This window comes from Echinops telfairi, unplaced genomic scaffold, assembly GCF_000313985.2.
Source record: "Echinops telfairi isolate 266 unplaced genomic scaffold, ASM31398v2 ScPeMD7_5592;HRSCAF=6446, whole genome shotgun sequence".
NCBI lineage: Eukaryota > Metazoa > Chordata > Mammalia > Afrosoricida > Tenrecidae > Echinops > Echinops telfairi.
In genome coordinates this window covers 18429500-18448094 of record NW_022109491.1, presented here as the reverse complement: position 1 = coordinate 18448094, position 18595 = coordinate 18429500, and the positions used below count along the sequence as shown (strand labels likewise).

The 18595-nt window shown below is 39.5% G+C and overlaps 1 protein-coding gene across 7 annotated transcripts in view; it reads left to right on the top strand.

Moving 5' to 3' along the window:
- RALGAPB (Ral GTPase activating protein non-catalytic subunit beta) overlaps window positions 1-18595 on the top strand; it is a 74323-nt gene that overhangs the window by 41223 nt on the left and 14505 nt on the right. For all 7 annotated transcript variants that reach the window (XM_030886986.2, XM_004697981.3, XM_045295136.1 and 4 more), the window contains 7 exons: window positions 351-538; window positions 1632-1738; window positions 4048-4200; window positions 6373-6582; window positions 9786-9944; window positions 14621-14786; window positions 17785-17907. In XM_030886986.2, coding sequence (XP_030742846.1) covers window positions 351-538; window positions 1632-1738; window positions 4048-4200; window positions 6373-6582; window positions 9786-9944; window positions 14621-14786; window positions 17785-17907 — 1106 coding nt within the window. The remainder of the gene's footprint in view (window positions 1-350; window positions 539-1631; window positions 1739-4047; window positions 4201-6372; window positions 6583-9785; window positions 9945-14620; window positions 14787-17784; window positions 17908-18595) is intronic.

Genomic DNA, 18595 nt, shown 5'->3' with positions numbered 1-18595 from the left:
GTTTTTCAAATGAAATGTTTATGAAGGCTTAGATGATATTAGGACCACCAGGTAAAATCTTTTTGCTTTAATTCTAAGATACGTTTTGTGCCTGTTTTCTCATCATAAAATGCAAATAAAAACATTACCCTCCTCATAGGGTTGTTAGCTGTAACTGGATGAAATGATGCGTGTAAAGTGCTTAACCATGCCTTGCATCGGAAGTGCTCCGCGGGGAGCAAACCTGACCTGTAAAGCAGCAGCAGGACCTTGCTCAATTTAAATTCAAAAGAACAGAAAGACACCTTGATGCTTGAGGTAAACAGAGGCTCTGCTTTGGGAATAACTGTTCTCTTTTCCATTATCCATAGTATCATGCAATTGCTTGGTGCATTTCCTTCACCCAGTGGCCCTGCCTCTCCTTGTAGTCTGGTGAATGAGACCACGTTGGTTAAGTACTCCAGACTGCCGACCATAAACAAGCATAGTTTCCGGTACTTTGTCTTGGATAACAGTGTCATCCTGGCAATGCTGGAGCAGCCTCTTGGAAACGAACAGAGTAAGTTTTCGCCCAGAGGAAGCCTTCGCCACTGCTAAATCACCTTAGTCATCAGCACTGACAAGCTGTTCCCAGAAACTGGCAAAGAAAGATGGCAGGTTCTGAGTAATTTTGCACTGAGCAAAAAGACTTCCTAACTATAGTACAGTAGCATGTGAAAAATAGAGGATCAGAAAGTAGAATAAATGTATTAAATAGAATCTTTCAGAGGTCATTGATACACATCTGAAAATACCAGAAAAAAAGAGTCCCTATAGTTTTAGAAAGTCTTAATGTAACATGTTTAACAAACAAACAAAAATTGGCACTCTTTCCCTTTAAACTTTGTCTACTACCTTCTTCTACTCATCCTCTTGTATCTGCTTCAATTATGGTGCCACCCAAACAGACTGGAAATATGGGAATTTTTACCTGCTCCCTCTGGTAACTTCCCTATGTAAGTGATTTCCCAATGGCCTTTTTAATCTGTTTCCCCTGCATGTATGCCAGCAGAACCAAATTCAGGAATTTATTATTTCTTATCTAGATTGTTAACAGTTGCTTCCTGCCTGGTCCAGTTCCTGTAGCCTTGCCAGTTAGAAACTAAATATGCTCAGGACTTGTGACTTGTCTAGGCTTACTTGTGAAGTTCATGGTATGGGGTATGGTTAGGACTCCATATGGTTGGAGTATGATATGATTACCACTCAGTGATAGGATTCGCTCAGTGACTGAATACTTGCCATCTTACCTTTAGGAGCTCTGGTAGCATAGTGGCATAGAGTGGGCTGCTTACTGCAAGTTCAACACTTCAAAACCAGCTGCTCCTCAGGAGAAAGCAGGAGCTTTCTATTCCCAGAAAGAGTTACAATTACAGAAACTCACAGGGGCAATTCTGCCTTGTCCTATGGGGTCATTGTGAGTCAATATCAACTTGATGGCACTGAGTTTGGTGGTTTGGGCTATTTATTTACTTATTTAGTTTCTCTTTGCAAAGGTTAAACAAAGTTAGGGAAACACTTTGCTAGGACTCTGATTATTTAAAGATCTGCACTTAATAATGGCTTTACTCAGTGGTCTTAAATAAACATTTTTTCGCGACCTTTTATTCTAGATGATTTTTTCCCTTCTGTCACTGTGCTGGTCCGGGGAACATCTGGAAGACTTGCTTGGGCACAACAGCTTTGCCTTTTACCCAGAGGAGCAAAAGCAAACCAGAAGGTGGTATCCATCAGAAGTTACAGGGAAGGAACGGGAGGGGGAGGGAGAAGGGGGTGTGTGTGTGTATGTGCGCGTGTGCTCTCCTTACAGGATAAATGACATTCCAACAAAAGGCACACAGATAAACAAAATACTTTTGATACCTAGTCAGGTTCTAAAGCAGTGGGTTCATGTCAAAATTAGGAGCCCAGCATTCCAGGCCTTCTCAGTGACCCTTGAGAGGCATCTTTGAAAATGATGATGTCAACATAAGTACAAATGTGCTTGACACGATGGATGGGTGTATGGATTGTGATAAGAGTTGTAAGAGCCCCAATAAAATGATTTAACCATAAAAAAAAGAAAGACATCGTTGAGGCAGATGCATGTTCACAAAGTGTTCTAGATGACTCTCAGGACCATTTATAACTAAGGGCTAGTATTATGAGCAGTGGCCCTAATTTCTTTCTTACATTGCTATGACCAATAAAAGTTAAGGACACATTATCTGACAAAAATTCAGCCAGTCTTATGATGCCTATGGCAACAGTTTGAAATTTATTTTTTATGATTTATTTTTGTATAGGTAAGATACAAGGGAATTATTTCTTAAGATCATTTTATTGGGGGCTCTTAACAGCTGTTATAACAATCCATACATCAGTTGTATCAAACATATTTGTACATATGTTGCTAGCATCATTTTCTAAACATTTATTTTTTATTTTAGCCCTTGGTATCAGCTCCTCTTTTTTCACCAGGGAATCTTGAGATGTCACTTAACTCATTTAAGTTATAATTATATGAAAGAAAAGTTGAAAGATGTAGGTAGTAAAACAAGTGTGGAATCACTTGTACATTCACTTTCTAGAGGTAGTTAAATACTGTTAATATATCGGTATATTTCCTTTCCATCTTTTTTTATATATATACATACAGTAACACTTGAATAGAATGTGAACCACTTGTGTACTGTTTTTTTTACTTAGTACATTGTAAACTTTCAGTTGTTACCAAAAATACTTTTAGTCATGAATTACTTTAAATTTAACAAAAGATAAAGCAAAACTTGAGCATGTGCCATGTTAGATCTGGCGTGTTTTAACCTAGGCGAGCCATGCCCATTTTTCTTTCCTGACATTGTGTAGATCGCCTTCTGCCAGCATTCCTAAGTGTCTAAATTAGCCTTAGAGACTGAGAAGGTAGGGGATGAGGAACGGACCTGAAATGTGTTGATAGTTTCCTATGTGCTGTGTGCATTTTTTAAATCCTCATGGCACCCTTGTGATGAGTTGGTTCTACTTTCAGATGTGAGACTTAAACCGTACAGCACATAGAGAGTAAGGCAGGGGTTCGGGCAGAGCAGCCCTGCCTCCAGGGCCTGTGCTTTCAGTTGTGCCCTTCAGTTGTTAACCTTCTGCTCTGAACTCACTTCCTAGAGCTGCTCAGTGGTCTATCCTTGTGTGATTTACAGAATGACTTGAGAGCCCTTGAGAAAGAAGTTTGACCGTAAGTCTCAAAATACCTTATTGCCTTCCACTCAGCACTGGACGATTCAGACTCAGGACAGTAGAGATCCCTAGCCTACTTAGCTGTCATGAAATCTATTATAAGTTGGTGAACATTTTCCTAAAAATAAGATACGATTGAGTGAACTTTAAAAGAAAACAGTGGGAAGCGGGGAGGGAGGGGAAAAAATGAGGAGCTGATATCAAGGGTTCAAGTAGAAAGCAAATGTTTTCAGAATGATAAGGGAAACAAATGTGCTTGACATGCGATGGATGGATGTATGGATTGTGCTGAGAGTTGTACGAGCCCCCAATAGAATGATTAAAAAAAAAAAGCTGTAAGAGCCTTCAATAAAATGATTTTTTTTTAAAAAGGAAACAGTAAACATCAAAGTAGCACTTCTAGTAAGGGAAAATTTGAAAGCCACTGTCCTAAAGAGTGTTTGATATTTATTCTGTGGACCTTGTTTTAATGTGTCAGCATATTCAGTAAACCGAAATGTTTCAGAACATTATCACAGAAGTATCTTAGAATTTGAACCTTTGGGAGAACGCTGAGTGGGGAGAGTGCTGCTTAAGAAAGAAGAGGATCAGACACAAACGTGGCCCATCTTAGAGTTTGATTTCAGCGCAGCCTGCCTTCCAGGTTCGCAGGTTGCTACCTTCACTGGAGGAGAGACATATGCTGGTTTTTACTGCGTTCTTGGGTCATATGACCTCTGCCCTAGGGAAATAGGTACCTAAGAGACCAGGGAAAAATGCAAGCTAAGGCAGATAGGTGTTGGGCCATATATAATGAAGATGTTTGTTTTATTGTAACAGCTTTTTGTTCCTGAACCCCGTCCTGTTCCTAAAAATGATGTTGGGTTTAAATATACTGTGAAGCATCGACCATTTCCTGAAGAGGTAGACAAGATTCCTTTCGTGAAAGCAGATCTGAGCATTCCAGACTTGCATGAAATCGTCACTGAAGAAGTAAGATGAGTTGTTTTGTAGCCATTATAACGAGATGGATATGAACCTTCTGCAGTGACTTCCCATGGAGCCATTGTGATGCAGTGGTTAAGCACGTGGCTGCCCCACCAGCAGCTCTAGGAGAGAAAGATGTGACAGTCTGCTCCCATGAAGATTACAGTGTAGGACTCTAATCTGCCCTATAGGGTTGCTGTGAGTGGAAATTGACTTCACGGTAGCAGATTTTAAATGACTTCTATGATCAAAACACTTTTCAGTGTTGTCACTGGAAATGATTCATAGGATGGCCTGAGTCTCTTGTCATCCACGAGGTTATCATGTTGTTAAAATGCCTATAGATTGAGAGTAACTGGAAAAACTTGTCTCTGAGAGGTGTCACTTGGCTGCCTGGTCTGGTCCCTAGAGGGTTTTAAATAGTGTGGTGACATGGCCAAACTCTCTTGGGAAGGAGATGCGAAGAAGAGGGATCAATTCAGGGACCTATTCTGACAATCCAGATGGAAAGGAAGGACTGCTTCACCTTGAGGGGAGCTGAAGAACATGAAATATATTGAGGATGGACTTAATAGTCTTGGGTTGAAGAGGGAAGAAAAAGAGCCAGAAAACTTGAGAGTTGGCATTTGAGTACAATTTTAAGACGTGGGGATAGAGCCGTGCCCCGCCGTGATGGATGCAGAGATGGCTTACACTGTCAAATGCTGAAGAGTTTGGGGAGGATGAGGACCAAAATAATCCCCCTGGATTGTGATATGAAGTTGTAAGTAATAACCTTTGAAGGCAGAGTTTTAAAAGCTGGGGAGTGAATGGTTGATAAAGCAGTGGCAGTGAATACAAATTACTGTGAGCGATAAAGGAAAGTTGTGGTTGGTAGCATATGGCGGTCACCTAGTTAGGAAAAGACAAGGCTGTTTCTCTTTTTAAAAGCTCAAGGATGGGAGGAATATACACACATTCATAGTTGAAAGGAGGGAAGCAGTAGAGAGCTTCTGCTAACACTGTAAAATGGTTTGGGGAAATTATAAGTGATAGAGAAGGCCCAAGTGGCAGTACCGTCAAGAGTTCAAGTAATTAGGAAGCAGTATACCCCAAGTGAGTTGGGGAAGGGTGAGAGTAGGTGAAGGCTCAGTAGAAAAATTAAGGGAGTTTACGTAAACATTAATCTTGGTAGTGTAATGAATTTATTACTGTTGATCTAACTCATAGCAACCTACAGGACAGAGGAGAACTCTTAGATTTTCCAAGGCTGAATTCTTACGGAAGCAGATGGCCATCTCTTTCTCCCATGGAGCAGCTGGTGGATTCCAGCTGCAGACACTTTGACAAGCAGTTGGGTGCCTTACAACTGTGCCTAGTGCCCCTGGACACTCAGTTAAAGATGGTTCTTAAAACTGCCAGAGGGCACTGAGGTGCATAATCTGACTTTCTTAAAACCTGGGAGCATAACAAAGAATTTGAATGGTATGGAAATTGACAGGATGAAATTAGGGAAGGATGAAGGACAGACAGCTCAGTCATGTTCTGAGGTGTGGGTACTAAGATGGAAGACTGGGGTTTAGGCTTGGATGGGGTGGAGACAAGCCTGAAAGATGCTACCTGGGAAAATCAAAAGGGAGCCCTTGAGTGGCTCCAGGTGCAGTAGTGGCAAAGCATGGGCTCAGGGAGTGGAGACGTGGGAGAGCTGTAGGAGGGGCTGCAGAATTGTAGCTCTTGAAAGGAGAGCCCATCAGGGTGCTTGTGAATGGACAGTCAGGAAGATTGTGGGGATTGTAGAAATGTAAGCCAGATTGTTGGAAATATTCAACAAAGAGGCTTGGATTTTAAAATTAAAACAGATGAGATGGAAACAAGAGGACAGAGGGCGAATTGATCAAGAACCCGGTCCAGTAGTCCACATGGATTCAAAACCATGAGGAAGTCACTGCCTAGTGAAGATATACAGTGGTCTGGAAGTGTGGTAGGGGACAGGAGAAGAGAACTCCCATGTCATTTATACCACCGAGTATGTTTTAACTTGGAAGTATTTTAGTTACATTCTCTATAATGAGCTGAAATTTAGTATTGATCACTGAGAATTGTATTTATTTTGCTACTTGTAACATTGTTCTCATTTAGACATTTAAGATGGACACTTTTATAATCACTCCAGAAATTGAAACAGTTGGTTTCTTTTAGTTAGAAGAGAGACATGAAAAATTAAGGAATGGCATGGCTCAGCAGATTGCATATGAAATACACCTTGAACAGCAAAGTGAGGAGGAATTACGGAAGAAAAGCTTTCCTGATCCAATTACGGACTGTAAGCCGCCACCTCCTGCACAGGAATTCCAAACAGCACGCCTTTTCCTTTCACACTTTGGATTTTTATCATTAGAAGCATTGAAGGTAATTTTTATAAACTTTCATGAGTAAGTATATTTATAGATTAATATTCAACTGATGATTACAAAAGCATTTTTATGTGATAGGAACTTAGTTGTGTTAAAATCTTGTGCTGCTTGCCAGTGATCTGAAAGTTGGGTCTGCTAGATTGCAGTGTAAGAGCTCTGGGGGGTCTAGTGGTTAGTGTTGGTCCGCGATCCTCATAGTCAGCACTTTAAAACCATCAGTAGCTCTGAAGGAGAAAGACTGGCCTCTCTACTCCAGTAAACAGTTACAATCTTGGAAACCCACATGAGCGCGCTATGAGTCAGCATTGACTTGATGGCAGCGAGTTTGGTTTTTTAGGTTACAGTATAGCTCCAGGGAGGTACTAGCTTCATCCCATTAATGCATTCAGAGCTCTTGCTAAGGGAAGTGTTGAAATAATGCAGCCAGCTCTGAATTTTCCTTGGTAATTCACGACCCATATCACACACACAAATGAAATCTACCCATTTCCTTTCGTACACAAGAAGAAAAAGATTGTTAAAAATAGCTAACCCTAGTAGACTTTATTATTGAAAGTGTGGGCTGTAACGGACTCTGCCTTTTCATACCACTTTTTAAAAGGGGCAAAGTTAATACAGAGCTACAGTAGTAGTTTGGAGCCAGGCATCACCTATGTTGTGCTGTTTCTAAAGTCAAATTGTCTAAGTTTATGTCCTGGCCTCCTGGCCAGGTGTGTGGTCTTGGGCAAGTTACTTGACTTTTGTGAGTCATAGTTCCTTATCTGTAAAATCGAGATGAAAAAAGTATCATCTCATAGGTCATGTGAGGATTGAGTTAATATATGGAAGATACTTTATATAGTACTAATACAGAGTAAACTAGTCTTAAGACAAACATTGCCATTATTCTTAATTCCATTATCTTTAAAACACTTTTACAAGGAAAATGATACTATCCTTGTTCTATAGATGTGGAACCACAGAGGCTCAAAAATGTGAAATAACTTGCCTGAAGTTGGATTTGGGGTTTATATATAGTAAGTCCTATTGGTTTTGACAAGCACAGCTGAAGATTACCAGGCAGATGTTGCTTATTGTATGAGTTATCTGCCCGAACACAGTAGCATCTACCTGATCATAGAACATTTAAGAGTGAGGAGAGCATTGCTGTTTGATTTGGATTTTACCATGTAGAGGGAAATGTATTTTACTTGGTAGAAAATGAGCTAGTGATAGGAAGTGTGAACATAACTGTCTTAAAATGCAGAAGATCAAAGAGGAAAATAATAAGAAATGCAACATAAATGTGGGAGATAAGAAACAAAGATGTAATCTACAAATGGTCAATGGTATTTCTAGTGAAAAAATTAGAACAATAAAAGTAGTAAGTGAAAATAACACTAGAAGAAAATTATTACTGTAGGGAGACAGGAGCCTATCTTTAAGATTGTAATTTTCCTCTCATAATCTATTGTTGTTGAGATTTTTAAATTCTCATGAAAAATGAGCACCTTGTCATCTGTTTCAGAAAATAGAAATATCAGAAAGTTAGCTGATTTATTTTATGAATCTTATAGCATATCTCCAATAAACTCATACCTGACAGCACACATATAAAAAAACTAATCTTATTTATGAATACAGCTATAGAGTATTAAAGAGAATGTTAAGAAAACTCTTCACTAGCATATTAGATAAATTATTGTTCACAACCAAAATTTAAGGGATCTAAGGGAAGTTCATTACTGGAAAGTATTAGGAAAGCTATTAGAGAAATAATTTAGTAGATGGCTAAATCAAGCAATCAGTATACAATAAAATAATACTAATTCTGATTTTAAAATTAAAGAAGTACTTAGCCAAGACTAACGATTTCTATAAGAGGACTTCAAAAATTTTGTGGAAAAATCCCATTATCTTTTAATTCTCTTTTTCCATGAACTTTATGAAGGTCCCTTGTATGTAGACCCTCACTTTAAAGATTACTGCTCTAAATGGCAGCTTGTGGGCAAACCAGAGGCACCTCTGATTAAAACCAGAATCAAAGGATGCTTACATTGACCACTATTTGACACAAATTTTTAGTCAGTGAAATTTTTCAAAACTTTTTGTTTTGAAATAATCATAGGAAGCTGTCCAAATCATGAGCTGGGAGATTTTATGTACATTTAAACCAGCTTTTCCCAAAGGTAATGGCTTATATAACTAGTATATTGAAAAGTCAATAAAATATTAGAAGAAATAAATAGAAGAACTATTGGGAAGGAAGTTAGGTAATACTACTAGTTAGGAAAGTATGAGCTCAGTAAAATATTGAAAATAGAGAAAGTTCTTTGCACACACAAATTAATTGACAATACTTGCAAGATTCATTTTAAAATTGCAAAAGAAAAGGAGTACAGCATGGTATTGACAAAAGTTACCTTAAACTTTGCGCAAGATCCAATGGAAGAAACTTAGTTCTAAAAATAAGAAGGATGAGGCGGCCTTGCCCTCCAAAGTGTTCATAAGATGCTGCGCACCTTAACCATTCCTTAACCATACTATCAAGGGAAAGCATTGTACATCTAGATTTTTTTATTATTATTAGTTTGTGGCATATTGGTTTATCAGTAAAATCTGATGTGAACGGACATGAGGCTATTTGTAGTCTTTTTTAACTCAGTGTGAATATTCCTTTGTTTATCCGCAGAAACGTGATTGTCTGTTGCCCCAGCTCCTGCTAGGAACATTATGTAATACACCAGATAACCAGGCCCACAATCCTTGCCAACATAGAAAAGAGTAATTCTTGCCATCTCCACAGGCTGTGTCCCCGAAAAATACCACTGTTGGGAGAACCTTGTTTGACAAGGTGGAGATCTCAAGGAAGATAAATGGCTGTGGGAAAACAAAACAAAACAGCACAAAAAGTGAACTAAAACTCAGACAGCATTTAAGAGTTCAAGGCAGCATGATAGAGGGAAAAGGAACCAAAACACACACACACACACACACACACACACACACAATGCCCCACTTTTTTTAGCAACAAAAAAGGCAAGTGAAGTCACCGAAATACGTAAGAACGTTAGCTTCTTTAGTTCGGGATATGGTTGTGTGTCTTCCTGCAGTTTTATACTTTTTTTACTTAATTCTTAATAAACCATAAACGCAAGTTTATTATAATTAGAATAATGAAAAGAGGTAATAATTACTCCTTTCTTCTTCTGACGGCAGGAACCTGCGAATAGTCGTCTACCTCCTCACCTTATTGCACTTGACTCCACGATACCTGGATTTTTTGATGACCTTGGGTATCTGGACCTCTTGCCATGTCGTCCCTTTGACACAGTTTTTGTTTTCTATATGAAGCCAGGCCAGAAGACAAACCAAGAGGTAGGAATCCTCAGACTTTTTTGGTAATTTTTTAATACACTATAAAAAGGTTTAGATGGTTTGTGCTTGCCCACTGTACGGTCTACACGTTTTTTTTATTTTGGTGCTTAATTGTTTCTTATGAGCCAATTTAAAAACAGAGTTAATGAACTGTGATGCCTAGAGTTGTGGTTCTTTTGACCCTCAAAGAATGTGTTTTAGAGAGGAGGTTTAGCATGATTTTCTTCCCCTGAAGGAATTCAAGTACATCCAACAAAAGAAACTCAAATATCAAAGGTTAGTAACAAAAAAACTAAAGTTGGGACTGATTGCCCAAGAAGAGTATTACTACCAGCAGCAGCTACGTAGTGAACACCTCCCCTGCGCCCCAGTGTGCCTGAGCATCGGAGTAGGTTGCAAGTCTTTCCTCTTGCACTCCCCTTGTAGGAGTGGTTCCAACTGGGCTGTGTACAGTGCGCCGTGGAGGAAATAACAACTGTGATAAAGAATCAAAGCAAACGACCAAGGAAAATACAATTGAATAGATATAATAAACAGACCAGGAGAAGGATGAAGAAAAACATAAGATATAAAAAATAATACAAGAGTGGAAAACTGAGAGGAAATAGCGGGGATATTGAAGTTTCTAATATAGTATTATAGCATATAGTATTCTATGCTATAGAATACTATATTATAACTATAACTATGAAAGAACAAAAGGAAAATTTATAAAAATAATATAGCATTCAGATGTTTAGGCACCAGACCTAGCATCCTGTATAATCTTGAAATTGTACTATAAGCATTCTAAGAACATTATTGAACACTCCTTAAGTTTACCAAAATTAGAAAATGTTTGTTTATACAAATGTACTATAAATTATTCATGATGTACTAAGAAAAGAGGTTGATGGATGCGGACGCTTCTCTCGTTTGATAGTACTAATTCCATCAATAACAAGTGTCTGCTCTCTGTTAGGCACCAGGCTACAGTGGTAAACAAGATCTATAGGTTCTTGTCTTTTAGATCTCGCTAGAGGGGAAAACAGATGATTAAATAAGTAATCATGGTGTATTGTGATAAAATAGGCTTACGACATGTTATAGAAGCCCTAATAGGAAAGCCTAACCCTATTTTTTAAAAATATCTTAGAAGAAAAGACATTTAAGTTGGTGTTTAAAGTGTGCATTGAAGATGGTTACTGACAAAGTTATCAATGTGTGCAAAGGTCTCAGAAGTAAGAGGGAATTGCAACTTCATGAAATTGAGGGGCATTTATTTATTTTTAAATCATTTTCTTGGGGGCCCATACAGCTCGTATCACAATACATCCATACATCCATTGTGTCAAGCACATTTGAACATTTGTTTCCATCATCCTTTTCAAAACATTTTCTTTCTACTAGATCCCTTGGTATAAGCTTCTCATTTTTTCCCTCTCCCCCCCTCCACTCCCCCTCCCTCATGAACCCTTGATAATTTATAAATTATTATTATTTTTTATGCCTTACACTGGCTGATGTCTACCTTCACCCACTTCTTTGTTGTCTGTCCCCCAGGGAGATCATTGTGTAGATCATTGTAATCAGTTAACCCTTTCTCCTCCCCACCTTCCTGGTATCTCTACTCTCATTATTGGTCCTGAGGGGTTTATCTGTCCTAGGTTTCCTGTGTTTCCGCTCTTTTCTGTAACTGTATACATGCTCTGGTCTAGCCGGATTTGTAAGGTAGAATTGGTAGCCTGATAGTGATTGCTGGGGAGAAGCATTAAAGAACTAAAGGAAAGTTGTGTGTTTCATCAGTGCTATACTGCATCCTGACTGGTTTGTCTCTTCCTTGTGATCCTTCTGTAAGGGAATGTCCAGTCACCTACAGATGGGTTTTAGGTCTCCAATCCACACTCCCTATCATTCACATGGATATGACTGTTTGCTCTGGGTCTTTGATGCCTGGTACCTGATTCCATGGACACCTCGTGATCACACCAATTGGTGCGCTGCTTCTCTGTGGGCTTTGAGAGGCATTTACTATGGAGCCCAGTGTGCTTGGAGCTGGGGGAAGATGGTCTGTGGGTAGCCAGGGATGAGACTGGTGGATTCCTAACTTTTTTTTTAAAGGAACCTCAGAACATTTGGATTAGGATAGGAGGTTGGGACCAGTCTAGTGTCTGGGTTCAAATTAAAAGAATGGAGCCATGTTCTCCTCCCTGTAAAAGGAGAAGGCACTAGCCTTTGAGACAACTTGAAAATGACCCCCTCCCCACAAGGTGGAGGCATTTGGTAGGTGCTGCCACAGGTTCTGATTCATGGTGACCCTGAGCAAACAGGGCAAACACTGGCTGGTCCTGCGCCACCCTTCTCGTCATTGCTGTGCTTGAGCCCCTTGCTGCACCACTGTGTCTGTCCATTTCATTGAGGGGCTCTTGCTTTTTTGATGATACATCCAAAGTAAGGGAGATGAAGTCTCATTATGTTTGCTTCTTAAGAGCACTTCCTTTAAGACAGCTGTGTTTCTTCTTCTGGCTGTCTATGGTATATTAATATTCTCCCCCCAAGCCAGAATTCCAGTGTATAAATAATTCTTCAGTCTTCCTTATTTATTGCCCAGCTTTCACACATATATGAGACAATTGAAAGTTCCTTGGCTTTGGCAGGTGCACCTTAGTCCTCAAAGTGACATCTTTCCTCTTTAACACTTAAAAAAGGTCTTACGCAGCATACTTGCCGTTTGATTTCTTGGCTCCTATTTCCAGGAGTCCTGATTATGGATCCAAGTAAACTGAAGTCCTTGGCAACTTCAGTGATTTCTCCATTTATCATGATGTTGCTTATTGATCCACTTAGGAGGATTTCTCTTTTCTGTATGTTAAGGTATAATCCATACCGGAGGCAGTAGTAAGTACTCTCTGCCCTCTTAACTTTTCGGCAAGCAAAGTTGTGTCATCTGCATACCGCAGGTTGTTAGTGGGTCTTTCCCCAATCCTTTATTGCCTCCTTCTTCATGTAGTTCTGTTTCTCGGACTATTTGCTTTGCATATAGATTACAGTCTTACGGTAAATGGATAAAATAACCCTGGCACACCCCTTTGTTGATCTTGAAAGCACACACAACCCCCGTGTTCTGTTCAAGTGATTGTCTCTTGCCCTATGTACAGGCTCCACAAGAACACATGGATATGCTCTCAAATGCCCCCTTTTCTACACAAAGTAGATTTAGGTGCATTTCTGGCTGCAAATAAATAGCATGTGAGTTGAATTTGACCTGTTTATTCTTGACTAAACTTTTGTATTATTTTTAAGTTTCACTTCTAACTGAATATTACGATTGGAAAGATTAGAACCGGCTTGCTAATCAGTTTGCTGGCACATACAAGAATAAGACAGGATACAAGGGCACTAGCTAGGCATACTCTAAAGAGACTGGTTCTGTAAGAGTTAGTGAGGATGCCTGGTGGAGTGAGAAGTAGTGAGTGCAACATACTGTAGTTGACTTCTGCACCCCTTCATAGGCCTACAGCCTTGACGTCATTGATGAGCATTGTCTAAACTATGCCAGCAGTTCCAAAACAGTGGTCTGTGGACTACCTGCATCACAGTCATTTGGAGGAGCTTTTAAAAAGGATGATTCCAGGCTCAGGGGATTCTTATATAGACAGATGAGAATGAATGTAGAGAATTCTTTTGTCTTCCTTTAGAAGTTTTTAAATAACGTCCCTGTTGGCAGCGTGGACTAGGTATTTGTCAGGAGAGGTGCAGTGTGTATTGTAGAATATTGGCAGTAGTGCTCGCTTCTGCCCACTAGATGCCACTAGCACCCACCAGATGTGACAACCAAAGTTTTCAGAAGGCAAAATGGCCCCAGTGCTATTGTAGAATGGGGGTCTGCTCTAACTGAAGGCCAGCGAGAGTCCGGTGCTACTCTTAGTAAGGTAAGGAGAGCCTTGTGGTCCCTTCAGTTTTGTTGGAAGTACAGACTCAACACGGTTCTGTTTTTCTCTTTAGACCAAGAGTGGACTATTTTAAGATTCATTTATAATGATAACTAATTCTTATTGAATTTTTAATAGGCATGTACTTTGATTGCATCTGTCAAGATTTGTGATGAATCCCATATCTATGCAGTGATTCTCATTACCAGTTAGTAAACTGTGAAGACAGTGGCATGGTGTCTTTTATTTGTTGCTGGGTATTGTGTCTAGAGTCCCTGAGTAGTTCAAACATCTTTGTCCGAGTTCACCCAGAGGTGCCTCAGAAAAAAGACCTGGCGATCTGCTTCCAAAATTCGCCCTTGGAAATCCTATGAAGCTCAGTTCTACTCTGAACAAATGGAGTGCTATGGGTTGAAGTCAACTCAACAGCAACTAGTTTGGGGTTTTTTGCTTTTGTTTTTAATTGGCTCTGGTTCAGTAATTGTTTTGCAAGGAAAAGATTTTGCTTCAAAACCATTATTGTCCCCATTTTATATATGAAGAAATTAAGTAAAGTTCAGAAACTTGAGTCAAAGCTTACGAATAGAACTCACATTTGTCCAACTTCAGAGTTAGAATTCTTAACTCTTTGGTGCTTTGTTCTCATGTCTGTTCTAAGCTTGGTTGGACTCGTTTCGTCAAAGCTTCAGAGATAACCAGTGGACATTTATTTGGTTCTACTCTTTTGTTTCCTTTATTGTCACTGATGCTTAATACTCATTTCAGATTTTAAAGAATGTGGAGTCTTCCAGAAGTGTTCAGCCACATTTCCTAGAGTTTTTGCTCTCCCTTGGCTGGTCAGTAGATGTGGGAAGACATCCTGGTTGGACAGGACATGTCTCCACCAGTTGGTCTATTAATATTTGTGATGATGGTGAAAGCTCTGAACAAGGTAAATGTCATAATGATTAGTTGTTCATTTGTGTTTGGTTTCTCTTGATTTTTTCCCCTTCACTGTAAACGTTAGTCTTATTTAAAAATGAAACCAAACAGAGGTATACAAATGAAAACGTCCCTCTCCTACTCATTGTCATCATCGGGGAAGTCAGTTAACAGATAGCTTTACATTCATCCAGATATTTTCTTTGTATATAATATATAGGAAATGAGGAGGTTAATTAATATAAAATTAGTGGCTTATTTATCATAACTTTGAAAAGTTCCTTTTTATATTAAGAGTGAAAAAATTCAGTTTCCTATAAAAATAGTCTAATAAATATAGGTAATTTAGAACAAGCAATACAGTTTCCCTAGAAGCACAATTTGTCTTAACAAGGATGATTTTCTGTAACAGGTATGTTTTATTGACTTTGCAGCCATCAATTATCACAGTTAAAAGGTTTCATTCTTGGGATTGCATTTAAGAGCTCTGCAGTAAATATATGCCCATCTCTGAGAGAGTCTTGCCCATTCCATTGAGTCCTCCTAAGGAACTATAATCGGATAACAAGTACCAGAGCTGATGTCAGTGTAAACCTGTGCCCATGGGGCACATGCTTTTACTCCTGGGGTCACTGAAAAGTTCTTTTTCTATAAGGAGGGTAATACTTGCGTCCACCTGTGTTAGACAGGGTTCTCTAGAGAAACAAAACCAGGACACTGATTTTATATATACTAATATACTCGAGTATAAGCTGACCCGAATATCAGGCACCTAATTTTACCACAAAAACTTCATTAAAAACGTGCTGAAAAACTCGGCTTATACTCGAGTATATACACCGTGTGTGTGTGTGTGTGTGTGTGTGTGTGTGTGTGTGTGTGTGTGTGTACACAGATATATACAACACAAGTAAACAGCTAATTAGTCCACAGAGCAGTTCAACTCACTTCCGTGAGACAATTAATATACTGGCAGTCCTTCAACTCACGAGGGCTGCTGGGTGCACGTCAAGAAAGCAGACAGCTAAGTCTTCTGTGGAACAATATAGACAGTCCGGCCACAGGCAGCAAACAGCAGGGCAGGTCACCAACAGTCAGTCAGATGACAGGATCCAACAGTCCCCAGCTCAAGTGAGGTATGCACCAGCAGTGTGCAGAAGCAGGTCTCAAAGGAACCTCAAACTATAGCAACACAGTCCACGGGTTGGGTGTCCCACAGGTAGTGTGGCTCACAAGTTAAGGCAGAGAACTAACTAACGTAGCTGCACGCTGGTCTGATCATAAGAGAGCAAGAGACAGAAAGGCGAGGCTCGCCGAGCCATTTATCTCCCTGCCCTTCAATTAAACTGCAACTTTATTAATCCTACATGTGTTTATTGGCCAGGTTGGCACAATAAACCTATCGCTCCATTGCTTTAAACACTCAAAAGAGTGCTGATGTACTTCAACATTGCCTATTAAATACCATTGTGATTTGTGACCTGTAGTTCCTTTATTTCAACCAAGGCAGAATCAAAACATTTGGGAATATACCACTGTAATTTGTATTTCCATGTTCTTGCACATGTTTGACTATATCTGTAGCTTAATTCTCATAAATTCTCATCATAAAGATAAAAGTTCATATAGCAAGCAGTGCAGACATTATTTAATTTTGCCAACATGAAGGGACTTTAAAAGTTTCATGGAAAAGTGGCATTTTCCCACTAATTATTAGAAGCCCCCCATGGTTGCAAATAACAGAAAACCTGGCCCATTTAGTTTTGAAGGTCATTTATTGTGTCATGTCACTGAAAATGCCATTGAGATGTCGTGTGGTCAGTTCTGCTTCTCTGCAGTTTTCCTTTAGCTCTGTTCTCTGTATGCGGGCTTTGTCCCCAACCACTCTGTCCTGAGTGGGACTGATTAGCCAGATAGTAGCCTCCTCTACCCCAAAGACCTGAACTACACAAACCTGTCTCAAAGCAAGAACGGTGAAATGACCCTGTCAGAAATAGAGAAGGTAGAGCAGTTATGAAGAGTCAGTCCTATCAGCTTCGTGGCTGCTGTGTAGAGTGGGGCAAGGTGGAGTGGGTATTGGCCAATAATCGCAGTGTGTTACAGTGGATACCAAGTAGCTGCCCAGAGTTAGCAAACTGCAGCCCAGGCCTGTATTTGTCAAGAAAGTATTGTTGGAACTTAGCCAGACTCTGACCGGCATGTGGTCTTTGGCTGTTTTCTCACTACAGCAGAGGTGAGTCGGCACAACAATGCATCAGTATTGTTTTATCTTTACATAAATCCTAAGTATTTACTATCTGGCCCCTCTATAGAAAAAGTTTGCTAATCCTTCATCTCAATAGTTCTGTTTACTACAGAAATTTTATATTTTTAATAAGAGTTTGAGCATTTTAAAAGATTGTTGTTTCCCTCCTGAGACGGCTTTTTGGTATTTTCCACCCAATCTTTTGTCAGGTTGTTGGTGTTTTATGCCTTATTGGTATAACAATTTGTTCATTTTAATTAGACGCTGTCATAGCTTTCAGGGGTTTGATTAATTTCATTTTTGCCAGGCTGGCTTAGAAGAGATACTGTTACAAATAGTGCCTGTGCATGTGTGCATGTGCTGACCACTGGGGGAGGAGGGGGCAGGAGCAGCGAGAAGCTGGAGAGAGGTTAGAGACAGAAATGCCTTGAAAGTGAGGGGTGCACCGATGCCCACCCAGCGCCTTCAGATGGTCTCTTCCGTGTGGCTGCTCCCCAGTCTGAAAGTCCTTTTCTCTTCATCTGCCTCGCAAGGGAGCCTAAGGCCTCGCAAATTCAAGAGTATAGTTTGATTTCATTTCTGAACCTGAAGTTAGTCTTTATGATTTAAAGCTCTTCACACACACTAATTGGTTCTAATTGGAAACTTACCTTCTACTTTTTGTTATTTTATTAACCAGTTAAGATTTCATAAAGCAGAATGTTTGGAAAATACTGGGTTTTCACATTTTTTAAAGAAATAATGTCGTGCTTCTCGTTCCTAGATGAAGTAATTTCCTCTGAAGATGTTGGGGCTAGCATTTTCAATGGACAGAAGAAGGTGCTGTATTATGCTGATGCCCTGACAGAAATAGCTTTTGTGGTTCCTTCTCCTGTGGAATCTTTAAGTAAGAGCGTTTTTTGTATGGTATTATTTTAAGATCTATTTTTGTGTTCACTGGTTTTTACCGTATCATTGCATTGGAAGAGTTTTTGACAAAGTCATTCTTCTGCTTTTAAGGCTTGCTAATTATTAGATTATGCAAAGGTGGTAGTTCCTCTTAACTTTCTTACGAGAATTAACTTAATTATAACTTTTTAAAGTAATGAAACAGCCCTCCTTTAACTCAAGTTTGGCATTTCTTTAGCTTAATTAAACAAATACATAAAACTAAATCAAACCCACTGCCATCAAGTTGATTATGACTCATAGCAATCCTATAGAACAAGGTAGCGCTGTTCCTGAGGAGTTCCAAGACTATCCATCTTTAGAGATGCGGGCAGCCTTATCTTTATTCTGCAGAGCTGGTGGGATATCAGCCCAGTGTTTAACTTACTGCATCACAGGGCTCCTAAGCTCACCTGGTAAGTTAAAGCCCCATTGTTCAATTAGTTCATTTCTTTGTTTGATTATGAGTGAGTTCACAGGACGTCTATGTGAAAGCCTTATATGATACCCCATAGAATCTAACTAGTAAGAATCTGAGCAGGAGGAACCTTATCAAGCCTAGAAAGACAGCAATCAAGAATGTTCTTCTTAAGGATTGATTGGGTGATAATTACTTCTCAGTCTGAGCTTACGGTCTTACTTTGCTG